The sequence below is a fragment of the Musca vetustissima genome, unplaced genomic scaffold, assembly GCF_032173495.1.
Source record: "Musca vetustissima isolate MV318-11 ecotype Yass unplaced genomic scaffold, APGP_CSIRO_Mvet_v1 utg27930, whole genome shotgun sequence".
In the NCBI taxonomy this organism is placed as follows: Eukaryota; Metazoa; Arthropoda; class Insecta; order Diptera; family Muscidae; genus Musca; species Musca vetustissima.
The window spans coordinates 308,582-325,324 of NW_026881088.1; the positions used below are offsets into that span (position 1 = coordinate 308,582).

Consider the following 16,743-nt stretch of genomic DNA (forward strand, 5'->3'; position numbering starts at 1 on the left):
GTCAGTCTTTTCAGTTTCATTTATAAAACGAATAGAAGCATTAAAGAACGCAGATAGTATAAATATTTGAATATTACAAATTTTTCGATTTCAGCTTTTATGGAAACGTGAAACGGCTGTAAGAGGTAATGTGGTTCCAGGCGAGATCAAAGTATCAAAAGTACCTTTAATAGGGCCAAAATCAATTTAACTATTTCATTAGCAAATGACATACTAGGAGAAACATTGTGTTATTCGATTTTTGTGGAGAGTCCAAGAATGGCAACGAAAAATCTAATTTGATTATGAAATAGTAATAAATAGTGTATTCACACTAAACTAAAACTTTACTAATTATTGATGCTTTTTGTTGGGTTTTTTTGGTCAGGTATTTTTGATGAAAATAAAATTGGTTCTTTATTTCATATTTTGATCGACGTTTCGTTGGCTTTTTTCCAACATTCAAAAATTTCAAAAAGTTCGATGAAAAAAAGTGAAGTGTGCACAAAGGTATGTCATTAGACTTTTTTATAAAAAATACAAAAAGTCACGTTTCGCCAAATACGAGATTTGTCTTAAAAGTATCGGCAGCAATCCTTCTATCGATTCGATTGCATTACATTAATAAAGACAATGATTATTTAGAACTTGTTAATAACTAATAATATCCGCATTGGTCTTTTTCTCAGGTCCTACATCAATTACTTCATGTCAGAATATGTCATGGAATACAAAACTCAATCGCCCTATTGCTGAAAACTGCAACTAAAACTTCATCGAAGGAGGAACTGAACGTGTTCACAAATGTTTATATCCTGCTAGCTAACGATTTAGTTTATTGATTTATTCAATTCATTCCATAATATTTAAATTAAATAAAGCCAACGATTTCGATTTATTTGTCAACAAAAAAAATAAGTAATCGCCTAGGTCTAATCAGAAGATAAGATATGATCCGTGATGACCCAGATCAACTCGAAATGCAAAAAAAAAAATTGTCGTGGAATGCAAAACTCATCGCCCACTTTTAGAAAACTGTCATTGGTTGCGAAAATTGAAGATACAACTTCATCGAAGGAGCAAAATCCCTACATATCTTTCGATTTGCATGAAATTTGACTTAGCGTACTGAATTAAGTCTAGAATGAAGTGTGTTAAGTTTCGGAAAATCGATTTAGATTAGAGATATAGCTCCCATGTATATTTTCGTCCGATTTTATGTTAATGGAGCACCAAAGCCCCTACATTTCGTTCGATTTGCACGAAATAGATCTTTAATATATTGAACAGACATTATAATACTCCTAGAATGTTTGGTATTGAAAATGGGATATATCGGTCCACGTTTTTGTATAAAAAAACATAACGTTACTTCAAAATATATTATATGTTAATATATATTGTGGTTAATTTGACATTTTGCCTTCTCATTGTATAGGATATCTTCCTGATGATCAAATGATCAAAATTGCTGTATTTTTAGGATAGCCCCCAAATTACCGTAATTTATGGAGTTTGTGCGCATTTTTCAAGTAGCTGTGATTCAGTATTTGTGATTTTCCTTGGGTAGAAAATCTTCCTATCTTAATTAATGAATATTGTTTTTTTAGTGTAATGCCTATGTGACGGTACCCACCATTATTCGGTATTTTTGGCACGGGTCTCAATCGAATTGGCTGTAATTATTTGGTATTATGGCTTCTCATTGGGTAGCCAATCTCCCCACGAAAAATTATCGATATGGGTAAATTAGTCTAATGCCCATATAACGGTACCCACCATTATTCGATTCGAAGGGTATTGTGGGCACATTTTTCAACCGAACGGATTACGGGTTCTCTTTAGTGTAACAAATCTACATACCAAAAAATGTAAATATTGATTCATGTTTGAGGGTGGATTCACATACAGAATAAACTATATATTTACATTCAACAGTTTTTAAGAAATTTACATTATAAAATTAGCTGAAGTCCGCAACAAAATTGTTGTTATTATATATAATTTTATAATGTAAATTTCTTAAAAACTGTTGAATGTAAATATATAGTTTATTCTGAGACTTGAAGTGGATTTCGACGTAGAATATTTTATTCTTTGACATTATATACCTAAAATTAAGTTTCATGTTACTTTAATGCACTTTGTCGAAAAAAATACTGGGAAAAATACTTTGAAAAAAATACAAAAACATTTTGAAATTTTGGTTCAAAATGTATGACTATATATTCGGTATATACGTTATATATACAGATTTCTCTTGTTCAGTGACGTATGCTAAAATTTGATGGAGAATATTTTTTTCCCTTATACTATCCTTCTAAAACGACATCTTGTGGGAAAAATGGTTAAAAACTAGTAATAAGTACGATATTAACCCTAAAATGAGTTTTTGTTTTTTTAAGATTTTTGACGTTTAGGCTGATTTTTTTTTTTTTGAATTTTAGTCTATTCTGAGACTTATAGTAAAACTTTATGGCGAACATTACTGTAGAATTCTGAGCAGCTTTAATCCCGTTTTGCATGAGCTTTCAATCACTCCTGGAAAAGGGGACCGAAAAGACCCCTTTAATGAGTCGGTTGAGGGTTAAAGTTGCATACCAAAATATTCCTCGATATTTTATCAGTAATATTGCCGAAGACACTATATACCTATAATGCAGGGATTTCAAGAAATCATAATTCGAAAATTATCAAAATTCTTGAAAAGGGGGAATATTGCCCCGCCTTTTTAGGTTACCTCCCGACGTAAACTTTCAAAACGCCGATACACGTGTCTTCTTTTTTTATCCCCTCTTTCATAATCTGTTGGAATTTTCCGGTAATTATCAAAAAAATTCAAATTTGTCGCACAGTGTTATTATTGGGCAGAAAATCTCAATTTTAAAAAATTATCAATATTGACCAAAGACATAGAAACCGTAAAGACTCGACAAAATGCATTTTGGCAAAATAGTTTATGAAAAAATATCCAGGGGGAATCAAGGTTAACAGAGGCATGTTAAGAATAAAAACGCCAATACGCGAAAATGTGTGAATTAAATGTAAATAAAATTAGAGGCCTGCACTCAAAATATGTATTTTCATTTTATAAGCTTAAGATATAGCATTAAAAACGTTTAATATTGTTCTCTCTGTTGTTATGATATCGTAACAACAGAGGAAAAGCCATCTGTTGGAAATTGCTTACGTATCAATTGTCCTATCTTTATACTTTTATGTCTTTGTATTGACTCGATGTAGGCAATTACAACAATGATTCCAACATTCGGTCTTTAAATGATTTTGGACAGATTTTTCAACCAAAGTGACAGTAAATTATAATTTTGGGTTGCCAATTGGGTGGAAAATCTGATGAATATTCTCACTGAAAATTATAAACATTGATCTAAATTTGTAAAGTTCCAGACCCTGTATAGGCATCCCCTGGGAAAATAGCATTCTCACTGAACATTTTTAAATATAAGTCAATATAATATGGATCAAGGTCAATGGTCAATTTGCTAACCTGACTCTATCTGACTGTTTGACATCTCGTTTTCCCCTGGCAGCAATTTTCCATGACATAGCTCCCATACAAAAGCCCAGATCGACTATTGGGTATAGTCCTCACATAATGGTCCAGGTATTTTGATGGGTCCTAGGAGCAAATGACTATATTTTAACATTACATAGTGGCATTTCGGTACCTTGGTGGTATAAATAACTCACAGAACATTTTTTAATATCAGTCCTTATCATACCTACATGTGATTTGTGATTGTTTCCAATGTCCAGCAAAAATGTCCTGGTGTACTGGACCACAACGATGTGAAATCCATGAGATACAATGTGTTTTGAAAAATTGTTCATGTACGAATACAGAGCAGGGTTATTGTTGGCATAATTACGATGAATTTTATTGTTAGGAGGGATGATATCGCAAAATTGTTGATGGACATTGTAGGAGCAAATGTCCATATTTTAGCATTAAAAATGTATGTAATGTAATTTCGGGACCTTGGTGGGTAAATAACTTTCTTACATAACATTTTTTAATATAAGTCTTTATCATACCTACATTCAAAGGTCACTCCTAATTTTTGCTATGTTCAAGGTTTTTGCTCAAATAGCCAACATAAGTTTATGGCATAGCCCCAACCGATTATAGTTTTACAAAATATTTTTAAGGATTTCCATTTTCGAAGAGGGACTGAATCAGACATGTTGAACCAAAACCAAAAAAATCTGAATTACCCTCAAGTGATACAATTTACATACTATATTTATTTATGGAATGTAAAAGTCCAATACATATACGAACCACAAAACCGAATCAACTAGAAATAAATTATAATTGCATTATGATGATGTACAACATCGTACCACCACAAGCCCTCTCGACCCAGCCACAGCCATCATGCATCATTCCAATATTAGTATATTAAGAAACTTTTAAGAATATATAAGGGTACCCGCATCGCACAACATATAAATGAAATCATTATAATGGTCACAATAGGATATTTATTAATTGGAATTTTAATAAATGTCAGATGTGTGGCAGCGTTGGATGCGGTGCCATTGTTAGAAGGTGAAAATATATGTCCAGAAATAATTGGAATGGCTAATACTGGTGAGGTAGGTGTTAATGGAGAATTACAGAAAAGTGAAAAAAATGTATACCAAAATATATTCTATATATTGATAAGAGGAGGTAATGATCTGTTCTAAAAGAAAAATAAGTTGAAAATAGTTCTTGAATCAGTCCAACTGTTTTTACGCATTGCAACGCTCGTTGGTCGATGAGACACTCGTTGGCCGTGTGGAAACAGTATATATATCTACGAAAAACCCCGTAGCTATGGACTAATATCTGTACTATTTTATAAATTTTGTTGGAGTTATTTGTAGTAACAAGTGATCAATCCGGGGTCTATTGCGGAAAAGAATACCGGAGTACCAATTTCATATTTGCCAAACAGTCGATGTCTTCTGCTACTTATCGATGGACGTCTACATCAATTGTTTCCAGTTTTGTCTCATTCTCGTATAAACGGCAATAATCTGATGTCCCATTTGGAAGTGAGTTATCAAATTCTGCAGTGACCTGTTTTGTGAGTGATTCTTATCTCTCTCTTACTATGGCACAGAAGTGAAGTAGTTCTGCTAGTGAGAACTCAGGTCAGACAGTTTTTGAAATCCTGTTTCCAGGTTCCGCTGACCATCTGTTGGCGGTTTTCTCGCAATAGCTCTTCCAGATTTCCACAGGTCTCATTTATGCAGAAACGCATTGGGAGAAACATGCCCCGTCAGTAAGAAATCTATACTTAAGCCGAAGCAAAAGTCTGACCGGTCCACTACGATAGTTGCGTCACGAATAAATTCGTACGTCATCCTCCCGTTGACACTGTCCGTCCACCTAGTCCTCCACCTATCAACAACACACTCCCGAAGGATAGTACTATACCGCCTACTATCCCCATCCACCAGATCAGAAGGCCTGAGCCAATCGTCCTCATCCAACTGCAAGCCGCGCTTAAGCTTACACTTGATAGTCCTACATCTCAGCTAAGGGTCAAGCGGCACGGCGCCAAGCAGCACTTACAACGCCTCTGTTGAAAAAGTGGGACACATTGGTAAACATACTAAAATGACGACCCGCTAACACGAAAGGAGCTTCTTCTGCCCTAAGACAGATGAGGTAGTTTTGTACCATATAGGTGCACCATAAGTTGCACCGGCAACAAATAGCCCACCATATATGACACGCTCAGAACGTCTACACAAGCCCCAATCGATCCGCAACACACGCTTGATAGTTCCAACGACCGTTGCCAGCTTCTCATTCAACCGATCGAAGTGAGGAACCGCTCCGCTCCGTACACCGATAATCCGAGATATTTAACTATACTCGAATAACTTATGCGACATTCACCAGCTCGAATGAAAGGAGGACGGCTATGTGCCAACCGTTCTCCCTTCGCCATCAGCACCGTCTTCTGTGTTGCCATATCCACTCCAACTCGGCCACTCCTTGGCCTGCACAATCTGCATAGCTTGTACTCCATGATTTTCCATTCAAGTCGACTATCCCCTTCAATCATGTTGAGCAAGTCGTCCCTCCAGACCGAAGCACTGGCTCCCACTACACAAGCCTTCATATCTCAGAAATAACTCGCCCAAAGAGCCATCTCACTCAACATTCCTTTCCCACGTAAGCATGTGATCGAGGACTGCTCCAATGCATATTGTTTCTAAGGAAAGAATTATGGTTACTCCATCCAAAAATTGCAAACGGAAGTTTGGGATCTTATGTTACAAAATGATAGGGCACACTGCATTATATCAGAGATTTCCAGCTTATTTGAGTGTAGGAATTTATGGTGCCTTTGTTCCAGAATCATTTAGGTTTTACTGCGTGTTTATGGAGGATGTTGAAAGTGCTCTCCGCAAAATTAAGTCTGGAGCTGTAGGTTTTGATGGCATTCCTATTAATTTTTTTAAGAGTGTTTTTCCATACATATCTGTTCACTTTTTGCATTTTGTTAATTGTATTTTTATGACGTCATCCTTCCCGCAAGCTTGGAAGGTGGCTCGTGTGGTGCCTGTTCCGAAGAAAGGGTCTTCATACAGTCAGTCTAACTTGCGTCCAATAAGTGTATTGCCGGCCATGTCTAAGATAGTAGAGCATATTATTAAAGATGCTATTTTGGAGTTTCTTAATGATCACAAATGCCTGAGTAGTTCTCAGTATGGTTTTCGGCGTGGCTGCAGTACTACGGTGCACTTATTATCCCTTACTGATGTTATTCGTGATGTTTTTGATGGTTCTGATGTTGGTCTTCTTGTTGGTCTTGATTTGTCTAAGGCCTTTGATTCAATTGACCACGCGCTGCTTATTCGCAAGCTTAGAGTCAAATTTGGATTTTCCGTTTCGGCCTGTAGACTAATTTCGTCGTATCTGGAGTGTAGATCCCTGTTTGTTGTACACAAGGGTGTCCAATCTGATGTTGGTCTAATCCGGTGTGGAGTCCCGCAGGGTTCTGTACTAGGCCCATTACTTTTTATTATGTTCATTAATGACATCATGGATTCTGTTACTGCTAGTGATTGTAGTCTCTTCTTGTATGCGGATGACATACATGTTTTCTTTAGGAGTGTTGATCTCGCCAGGTTGGAGAATCTGGCTAACACAACGTTGCAATCTCTCTCTATGTGGATCTCTTCCAATGGTCTTGATATAAACTGGGATAAGACTGAAGCTGTTTTGTTCAATTGTTGCTATGACGGTTCTATGCCTAGTATTTGCGTTAGTTCCTTTACTATTAATTTTGTTGGTGAAATGAAGTGCCTAGGTGTAATTATTGATGCCAAACTTAGTTTTTCGACCCACATTGATCTTCTGTTGTCCCGTGTGCGATTCCAGCTTAGGAGGCTTTATAGTGTCCAAGCATATTTGCCTCTTGGCGTTAGGGTGAAGGTGGCTATGTCGTTGTTGATGTCTCAGGTTAACTATTGTTTGGAGGTTATTTCGGGCTCTAATTCTGGTCGTTTGCATCGGCTCCAAAAGGTTGTTAACTCCATTGTTCATTATGTATATGGTTTGGGTCGTAGTCATCATGTTTCCCAATTTGTTGTTAAATTTCTTGGCCTATCCTTTTATAATTATGTTGAATATCGTATCCTTTTGTGTTATTATAGAATTATGAGAATTGTTGATTTACCACTGTGTAAATGTGTAGATCCTCTCGGAACCCTCAGTTGTTGTATACGAGGTTTTCGTCTGCAATTTGTGAAAGATCATTTGTAGTTAGAGTCGTAAGAACGTGGAATCAGCTCCCTTTGAGCCTTCGTAAGTTTACCTCTTCCACTTTTGCGTATAAGAGGGAATTGTTTGGGCATTTGTCTCGTATTTGATGAAGTTGGCTTTGAAGAAATCGCTGATTACAAGTTGCATAATGTTACTTTGTTTTTTTTTTTTTTTTTTTAATTTTTGGCTGGGGAGCCATTTTTATTTAAGTTCGTTAGCATTTATGTTATAGATTTATACATATGGAATTTAATGTCTGTTGTTCTGATATTGCTCTTGGGCTCGAGAGGAATATATAGTATATTTATATGTATGATTCCTTAAGCTTCCTTTCCCCTCCACTTTTCTTAGCAACATTTAAGTAGAGTGCAGTGGATTGGGGTTCTTGTTTGGAATCTGTTATGTTAGGGGTTTGCATTAAATTTCATTATGTAGAATTTTGTTATATATTTTTAATTTATGTAGTTTATTCTTTGTTTGGATTTTTATTTTTTTATATATAAGTTAATATAAGTTATTGGCCATGCTGGCTTTTTTATATTACATTGTATGAAATAAATGAAATGAAATGAAAGATGGATGCAATTAATAAGGAAGGAGTTTCTAATCATTATTAACTAAACTAAACACATCCACTTGATCATCTTCTTTCTTTGCAGATGGTAACAATACCAAAATGTTGCAGTGGCTATATTCAAATAGGTAAACACTGTATAGCCCATTGCGAGAATTGTGATAACGGTGTATGCCTTGCACCCAATATCTGTGAATGTAATGTTGGTTATTTTTGGAATAAAACATCCAAGTCGTGTCAACTAGTATGTCATTGTGAGAATGGTTATTGTCCAGAGCATAATCCAAATTCTTGTATTTGCAATGATGGCTACAGAAAGCCACGACCAGGTTCATTTCATTGTGAACCGATTTGTGATGATCCCCAATGTCCAGCAGAAATTTCCGTATGTACTGGACCACAACAATGTGAATGTTTTAAGAACTACATTATGAATCCGGAAAATGGTGAATGTGAATTAATGTGTGACGATGAACTATTTCGTCCCGACATCCATGAAAAACAATGTGTTTTGAAAAATTGTTCATGTACAAATCCAGAGCATGGCTATTGCTTGCATAATTACGATGAATGTTATTGTTATGAGGGATATCGCAAAATGAATGCTAGTCATTGTGTACCCCTGTGTCGGGAGACATGTGAAAATGCTGATTGTATTGGTCGGGATGAATGTAAATGTTGGCCGGGATATCATCCAACAAGAAATCCAAATGCTTGTGAAGAGGAATCTATGTGTAATGGTAAATCTTGTGAAAATGGTGCATGTCTATTAGATGGTTATTGTAAATGTAAAAGTGGTTTTAAAAAATCACTTAATTTCAAATTTCAAACAATATGTGAAACAACATCAATGTTTATTGCTAAAATAATGTCACTAATATTAGGTATACCATTATTTTTGGCTACAATAGTTTTTGCAATATTTTATGTGCGCGAAAAGAGGCGCAGTCAACATTTAAATATTCCCACGGTAAAATATGGTGAAGATGATGATGGTAATTTGTATACTTTTAATAATTAGTACTTTATATGAAGGTAATAGTATATAAATAATAAGAATAAAAAAATGTTGTCACTTAAATCGTGGAAAATAATAAAATTGTTTATTGTTATTAAAAGGCTAGCTAGTTCGTCTGCTTTTTCATTACCCATGATGTCACAGTGTCCTGGTACCCGGCACAGTCAATAGCTGTTAGTGTTTCCAAAACTGCTCTACACCGGTCACCGGTTCATCGATATCTGTATCCAGAATTTTTATCAAACACTACAGTTGCTATCCAACTTATATACATAGCCTTTCGCAGTAGACGCCATCCCCTTGGATATGCAACTGAAGATGTGTAGCGTGTCATGTGGATACCATCAATTCACGACCAATATGAATTTAAGGGGCTAAAATACCCTGATCTCAGTTAGCAGCAGCTACCGAGAACAGCAATGTGAATACAAGAACAACAATGTGAATACAATTTTATACCTCTGGAATTTTCTCTCTAGATCAGAAATATACTTCTTGGCATGCCTGGGCGGTATATGGGGTATATGTATTAGCGGATCATGCTGAGCTGGGTTTACCAAAGGTAGCCTCAACTCTTCAGTCCTTGTGGTATTCCTTGTATGGAACAACTCTGCTACATACAAGATAGGATTTGAAATATATCAATAGATGTCCCCAATTTCTCGATTATCTGTAGCATTACCAGCTGATATACATATGAAATCATTTTCTAAGTCGACCTGAAAAAGTCAGTTATATTCTAGCCCAAAATAGTTACGATATTCTGACATTCAAGCATATTGGATCATGACTAGTACTGTGGAATTTATAAAAATCCTCGGAAGCTTGGGATTTTGAATCACAAGATTGGAACATTATTAACCAATTTAAATTGCAAGACCATATTGCACATAGGTTTTTGGAGCATATTTGTCCATAGCATTCAGGATCATACGGTATATTTTGAAACAATAACCGATTAGGATGAAAAATCAAATTTTTCTTCTTTGATATTTAACAAAAAATGTGATACCAAATCCAAACAGCATTGTTGTGAAGAGGTGAAGTATATAGATTTAAATTTACATTGCCTTTCCTATCTTTTATACCTTTTTAGTTGATACCCTAATGTATTTTTTTACGGTTCTTTCTATGAAAATCGTTACAAATTTCATAAAAGGTTCGTATCTGCAAATACAGCATATTCTTGATGTGCTGATGTTCACTACAAGCGGTTAGATTTGATCTATTTAATGATTGCATTAGTGTCCTATTATTCAATATATGCTAACATTGCTCTCTTATCCTGTATACGTTTCTAGCTGATATCTTCAGTATAATTTGTTAGCTGAGCATATTGGATCATAGCTTTAGGATTTATACAGTAAAATTTGTGACCATAAGTGGCTAGTTTCTGGAATAGCAGATTGGTTGTGATGAGGTGAAGTTAGTTATCTACTGGCAGATAGACTTAAGTAATGATGGCATTTATGTCCTATTAGTCCACGAATGCGAACATTCCCGTCTACCATTGAATCCCTCAATATAATACTTCCAGAATATTTCCGTGGCGGATTTTCTAATAAATCTCTAAAAAAAATAGAGTAAAAATAGTTATAACATATTTTTGCGCCAAAAATTTCTACGAACGAAAAAAAAAAACAAAACTCAATTTTTGTTTCGTTTTCTTCTTCTTTTCAATCATTCATTACCCCAAAACGAAATTATCCAAATACGGTACACACCGCCGTTGTCAGTACAATCAAAACATCCACATATTCTTCAATCATAATAGCAGGCACAAACAGGCAGGCAAACATTCAGTCAAAGCAACTGAAACCCACCAACCAGCCAGCCAACCAAGCAATGAACGAACGAACAACCATCCATCCATCGTATACGCAAAAGTACAGTCAATAATAAATAAAGAGGAGGGCACACATAACAACACACAAAACAGAAGAAACACAAAACAACGAACGAACCAAGAGCCATCATGAATGTAGCGGCAGAGAACGGCGTTGTTGTCTTGACAGAGTAGCCAGCAGCGCTGTTTTATAACATGTTGTAATAGAAGTGTAAATACACATTGACTCAACAACAACGTTACCGCCGAAAAGAAGTTTGTCAAAAAACAACTGATAAGGTAGGCAAGTTGACGTTGACCGAGTATTGTTTCGCCTTTGTATAGAATATTTAAGAAACGAAAAAAAATATTTTCACTTACCATAGCTGGCCATGGGGCAAAACCCTTCATCTTAGCCCTAGAAAACAAAAAAATTAATAACAAATTCTCCATGACATGAAAAAAATCAAGCAAAATTTCCATTAACAATTTGAGGTAGGAAGAAGAAAAAATGCGCGGGATTTTTTGTGGGCCTCTGCCAACAAATGTTAATTGAGAACAAAGCAGAGGCCAAGGCGTTGCTGTTAGACGTCAGCAGAATAAACACACAAGAATCCTGATGGATCAAGATTCTATCTTCGCCTTTTACAATAGAAATTTCCATCTACACATTTTATACAAAACACTGCATATATGCAAATCAAAATTTTCATTAAATATTTTCCGTGAAATTTCCATTTAATTTACCATAAATATATTGAGGTTATGTTTAAGCGCCATTTTTTCTTTCTCAACTGAAAGAAAAAACTACTTAATGAATGCCTGCCCCCCGCATGATAGTTATTGTCAACGGTAGCTAAGCAGTCAGCCAACGATGCCGCCGCCGCTGTTTCAGCACTTTTTCTTCCTCTTTCCAACCATTGAAATTTTGCTTAGCTTTTCCATTTCACTCCGCTTACCATACTAAATCTTTAGGTTTATAATTCAATATCTCCAAAGAATCACCATTTCCTCCTCCACCGGATAATGATTGTTTTTTCGTTTTCGACATTATGTTATCAATACGAAATTGAAATTTTATTTTGTTATTTACCGCCGCAATTTTTTCTTTCGTTTTATTTTTATTTTCTTGTTTTTTTAATACACACCAACACCACTAAATAACACGGCTGCTTCTTCTTCTTCTTGTTTCAGCTCGTTTTCTTACTCAAAGAGTTGACACTAGTAGAATTGATTTCCTTGCTTTCCTTTTTGTTGTTCATGCACGCTTTGTTATTAAGAAATTTTGTATTGTATGTTACATGAATTTATTATTGTTAAACAAATTAATTTTTGTTTGAAATTGGTAATAAGAATGAATATTTTCGATTATAATCAAAGAAACGAAACTTATTTTCCTCTCTCTCCGAACTTTTTTGACCGTTTTCTCTTGTTTCTTCTTGTTCTAATATTAACGTGAAGTTAGCTGCAGTTTGTGTAGTCATTTATATGGTAGGGATTTATAGATCGACATTTGACTAATCGATAAATTTACTGTGAGGAGTCATCGAAATTAAAGGGCCTAAAATTGGACTAAGTATCACTAATGTGTCCGTGCAGAAAGTCAAAATGACAATAAAAAACCGTTGTATAATTAAATAAATACATAGTATTTTGTGAATTTTGTTTTATAAATTCACAAAACTGGGATTTCGCCTGACTATTTTGCAAAACCAAATAACCACCAACACTACTGAAGTTAATAAATAAAATTAACTGTCCTGCCTTGAGATTTTCTCATTGAGAATTTTAAAAAGGGAAGCAAATATAAAGAAACGGACTATATAGAATAAGACTTTATATAAATATTGAAATAAAATTATTATAAAATATATGGTCTGTTCCCATACTGCAAGAATCTACAAGATTTTCTTATTTTTTCGATATCATAAAGAAAAATTCGTTATCGTAGTAAGAAGTACTAGATTTTTAGAGTACGGGAACAATAATTTATATCAATATTTTCAAAAATGTCATTCTTCGTACGTAAATGGTACGGTTTCAAATAAAAATTTTATCTGAAAATAACAAAATCAAGTACAGACTTTCCGGGGTTGCCATCATCGATTTAGCAAATGAGACTACCTTTAATAATTATGCCATTTCAAGTATAGTATAAGTATGAAAATAATTGGCCTGTTCCAGTACTTTTTAATAGTAAAACTAGTAAAAGGGAGACATTTCAAAATTGCTCTCAGAGTACAAAATAATTTCAAAAGTTCGGGAACACAAATCTACACCTTTTTCACATGTTATTCAAAACATTTCAAATGTAATTCGAGAATTCCATTTGTTATTCATAACATACAATTTGTTGTTGCGGCTGGGATAAAGCAAGCCAAGCAATCAGGTCAGTCATCTACTCCTGGGCATAACGTGGCGGCAAATAAAAGAATGCATTGTAGTCGCACAGATACATGCATGTCGGCCGCAGAAATCACAGGAAGCCCAAAAAGTACAAACCGACGCTGGAGCAACAACGTTGTATCAGGTACTCCTTAAAATTCTCCTGCAATTCCTCTGAATAAATGTCGAAATTGAGTTGTGTGTTTCGGGCAAAAGAAAATGTATGCGGTTTGTTATGATTTCAATGTCATACTATCAAATGTCAACCCAACGTCAGCTGTCAAGCATACCGGGCGTTGGTACATAGCGGGTACTAAAAAGTACACTGCAAAAGTTTACCATCCCTGAACTATGACGGGCGGCTGGATGGCAAAAACAACACATTTTAAATAATGGTTGCCAAAAATGAATATTTTAACAACAAATAAATTAAAAGGAAAAAAAGGGAACAACATAGAGTAGCAATGACATGGGAAATTAGGGAATATATGGGAATCGGGAAAGTCACATATAAAAGGGGAACATCGATGGAAAAGTGTGAGAAAGTAAGAAAGACATTTTGATTTAACACGCACTGTGGAGTAAAAATTTAAACACCAAATTATAACCAAAAAAATAGAAACAATTAAATATACCCAAATAAAATACACTGGCGTAAGAGGGGAAAATTTTCTAACCCGAAGCGAGTGAAACGGTACAACAAAATCACAGCTGCTGAACGCTTGTAGCGGTGGTATAAACCTAGCTAAGACATTTTATTGTAGTGGTGTATTATACAAGTAAAATAATTATTGCAGTCTGTATAACAGAATCCTCCTCAAACGCCAGGTGGTATAATGAATGTGCAAAGAAAAGTGTCCGAATTGGGACTGTATTTGCTGGCATCAAAAAGTGTAGCCGTCCGTTAGGCGCTGAAAAAACATAAATTACGATATAGCTATTAAGTTAAGTCAATATTTATCTATTTGCATTTTTTTTAGTAACATAACTTTTAATTATATTTTTTTTTAGCAATTTTAACTAGTATTTATAAGATTTTTATTGATTTTGTTTATTTGTAAAGGGCATTCCAATACATAAGTCTAAGGGTATTTGTGTGGTAAAGAGACTAGAGTGTGTCAAGCTACTGATATAACTGACTAACTGAGCTCAATTAGGTAGGACATCAGGAAGCATAGTCAAATCGGATCGGAGGAACATTCCGATAACCCTAGTACTATAGTATTGAAGGTCCTAATTCATGATAGGTGTTAAGTAAACTGTTCTATATTTTGTTTGTGTTCGAGATTGTTGTCGGTAAGCATAAGTGAGTTCGTTTTGTTTGTTATTCACTATGCTTTAGAATGAATAAATTTATATGTTTAGAGATATAATAAAAATGAATATGGAGTAGACATTAATCATTTGGGAGGGGTGAAAACGTTGTAGGAGGGGGAATCGAACTCGAGGAGTATTTGGGGTCCACATAAATGTTAGAGAGGACCTGTGGACCATGGAAGGGAGGGCAGGTGAGGGTCCGGCCACCAAGGACCCAGAATCATCACAATGTTCTCCGTGTGTGTAATGTTAGTCCTTTTGTTTCGTGTTTATACATGTTGAAAATAATTCTTGTTAGGCCCTGATTTGGTTGGCGGGTTATGGACCTCCCTGGGGCCGATAGCTAGTCGGATGTGCCGATCAAATTCTTGTATGGAGCCGTAACAGAAATGGCGCCCAATCGAAAAAAAAAAAAAAAATCCTTCTATGTCATAAAATCAATGATAGTAGAATCAGTGCAATAACAGCAAGGCACTTGAAAATAGCCCAGCAATTAGTTTGAATAGCCCAAGCAAATCTGGTTAAATGCCAAGATACCTATTTAATATTGCAGCCAGAGCCACGAGGCAACTGTTAAATGTGCAATATTAGGTTTAGATAGATTGGATTAAGACCGGATTGAAGTCTACAATGGGTCAGTGCAATACCTAGTTCGTTCTGTGTAACTATGTGTTTTTTGTGCAGTCGACCTGTGCTCTGTTTTGTTTATTAGTAGTTAGGAATATCTTTAGATGACGATTTGAGTGTAGTAACATCTCACGGTAGGAAAATAAGCCAAACCGGAAGAAATGTGTTAGATGCAATATGACCATGAACGCTTTTTTTTTATATATAAAAAAAATGCCATGAGTTTCAAATCGTTGAGTAGATATTCAAAGAATTTGTGTTTATTAAGGACATTGTGATGATATACGACACCTTTAATAATTAAATGGAAAATAATGAAAAGCAAAAACCTCGCAGGAAAAAAAATTATGATAATAAAGGCATTTCAAAAAAAAAAAAAAAAAAAAAAAAAAAAATTCTACAAGGTGAAGATTTAATATATATATCAAAAATAAATAAAGAACTCCTGACATTTCCTCTGAAAATACAACGATAAAACCTCCCATACAATAAGAATTAATTAGAAGTGAACATATTAAGTGACTAAAATCTGGATAGATACATTATACGTCCGAGAAAATAACTATATAATCATAGAAAAGTATAAGGAATTTATTATTACAATCTACGTTTTTCCATTGACAATATTCGTTTTTTTTTCGTAACAGACTATAGGATAGAACATAATATTTTCCATAGGGGAATGTTAACTAGGTCTAAAACGGCGAAGAAAAGAATTTGGCCACCAGCATTTGATGAAGGTTCAGATCAAGATAAAATAGATTTGAAAAGGAAAAAAATGGCTACTCGAGAAAATCCCACATCCCAATCAAATGAGCAGATTAGGGACCTTTCGGCTTCAATTATAAATCGGCCAGTAGGGGCCAATAATGCGCAATCAGGGCCGCACGGAGACGATGGGGGAGCCGAACGCTTTGTGACCCCGACGGTTAGGAATATGCGTGATAGATCTTTAGAAGAACGAATGAAAGAAATGATCAGCAGTGAGGTAGAAGATATGCGTAATACACTGAATACTTTGGTACACACTATCCAGACGTTGACCAATAACAACATCAATGTCACATCGGTGCCTTCAGCGGGTCAACGAGACGCCTTAGTTGCTGCGGCGTCCGGGAATTGCCCGTCAACAGAGTCGATACCATCGAATAGTAATTATTGTCTGACCTCTGTAATAAATGAACCAATACGTATTAGAGTCGACAAATTTGGTATAAATTTCGATG

At 35.2% G+C, this 16,743-nt stretch overlaps 1 protein-coding gene across 2 annotated transcripts in view; it reads right to left on the reverse strand.

Annotated features, from left to right (window-relative positions):
* Positions 1 to 12,336, reverse strand: part of LOC133327153 (cytokine-like nuclear factor N-PAC) — a 28,630-nt gene extending 16,294 nt beyond the window's left edge. For both annotated transcript variants that reach the window (XM_061535720.1, XM_061535719.1), the window contains exons 1-2: positions 12,148 to 12,336; positions 11,570 to 11,606 (exon numbers count right to left, since the gene is read on the reverse strand). In XM_061535720.1, the coding sequence (XP_061391704.1) occupies positions 11,570 to 11,606; positions 12,148 to 12,239 (129 nt within the window). In that variant the 5' untranslated portion in view covers positions 12,240 to 12,336. The remainder of the gene's footprint in view (positions 1 to 11,569; positions 11,607 to 12,147) is intronic.
* Positions 12,337 to 16,743: the final 4,407 nt, after the last annotated feature.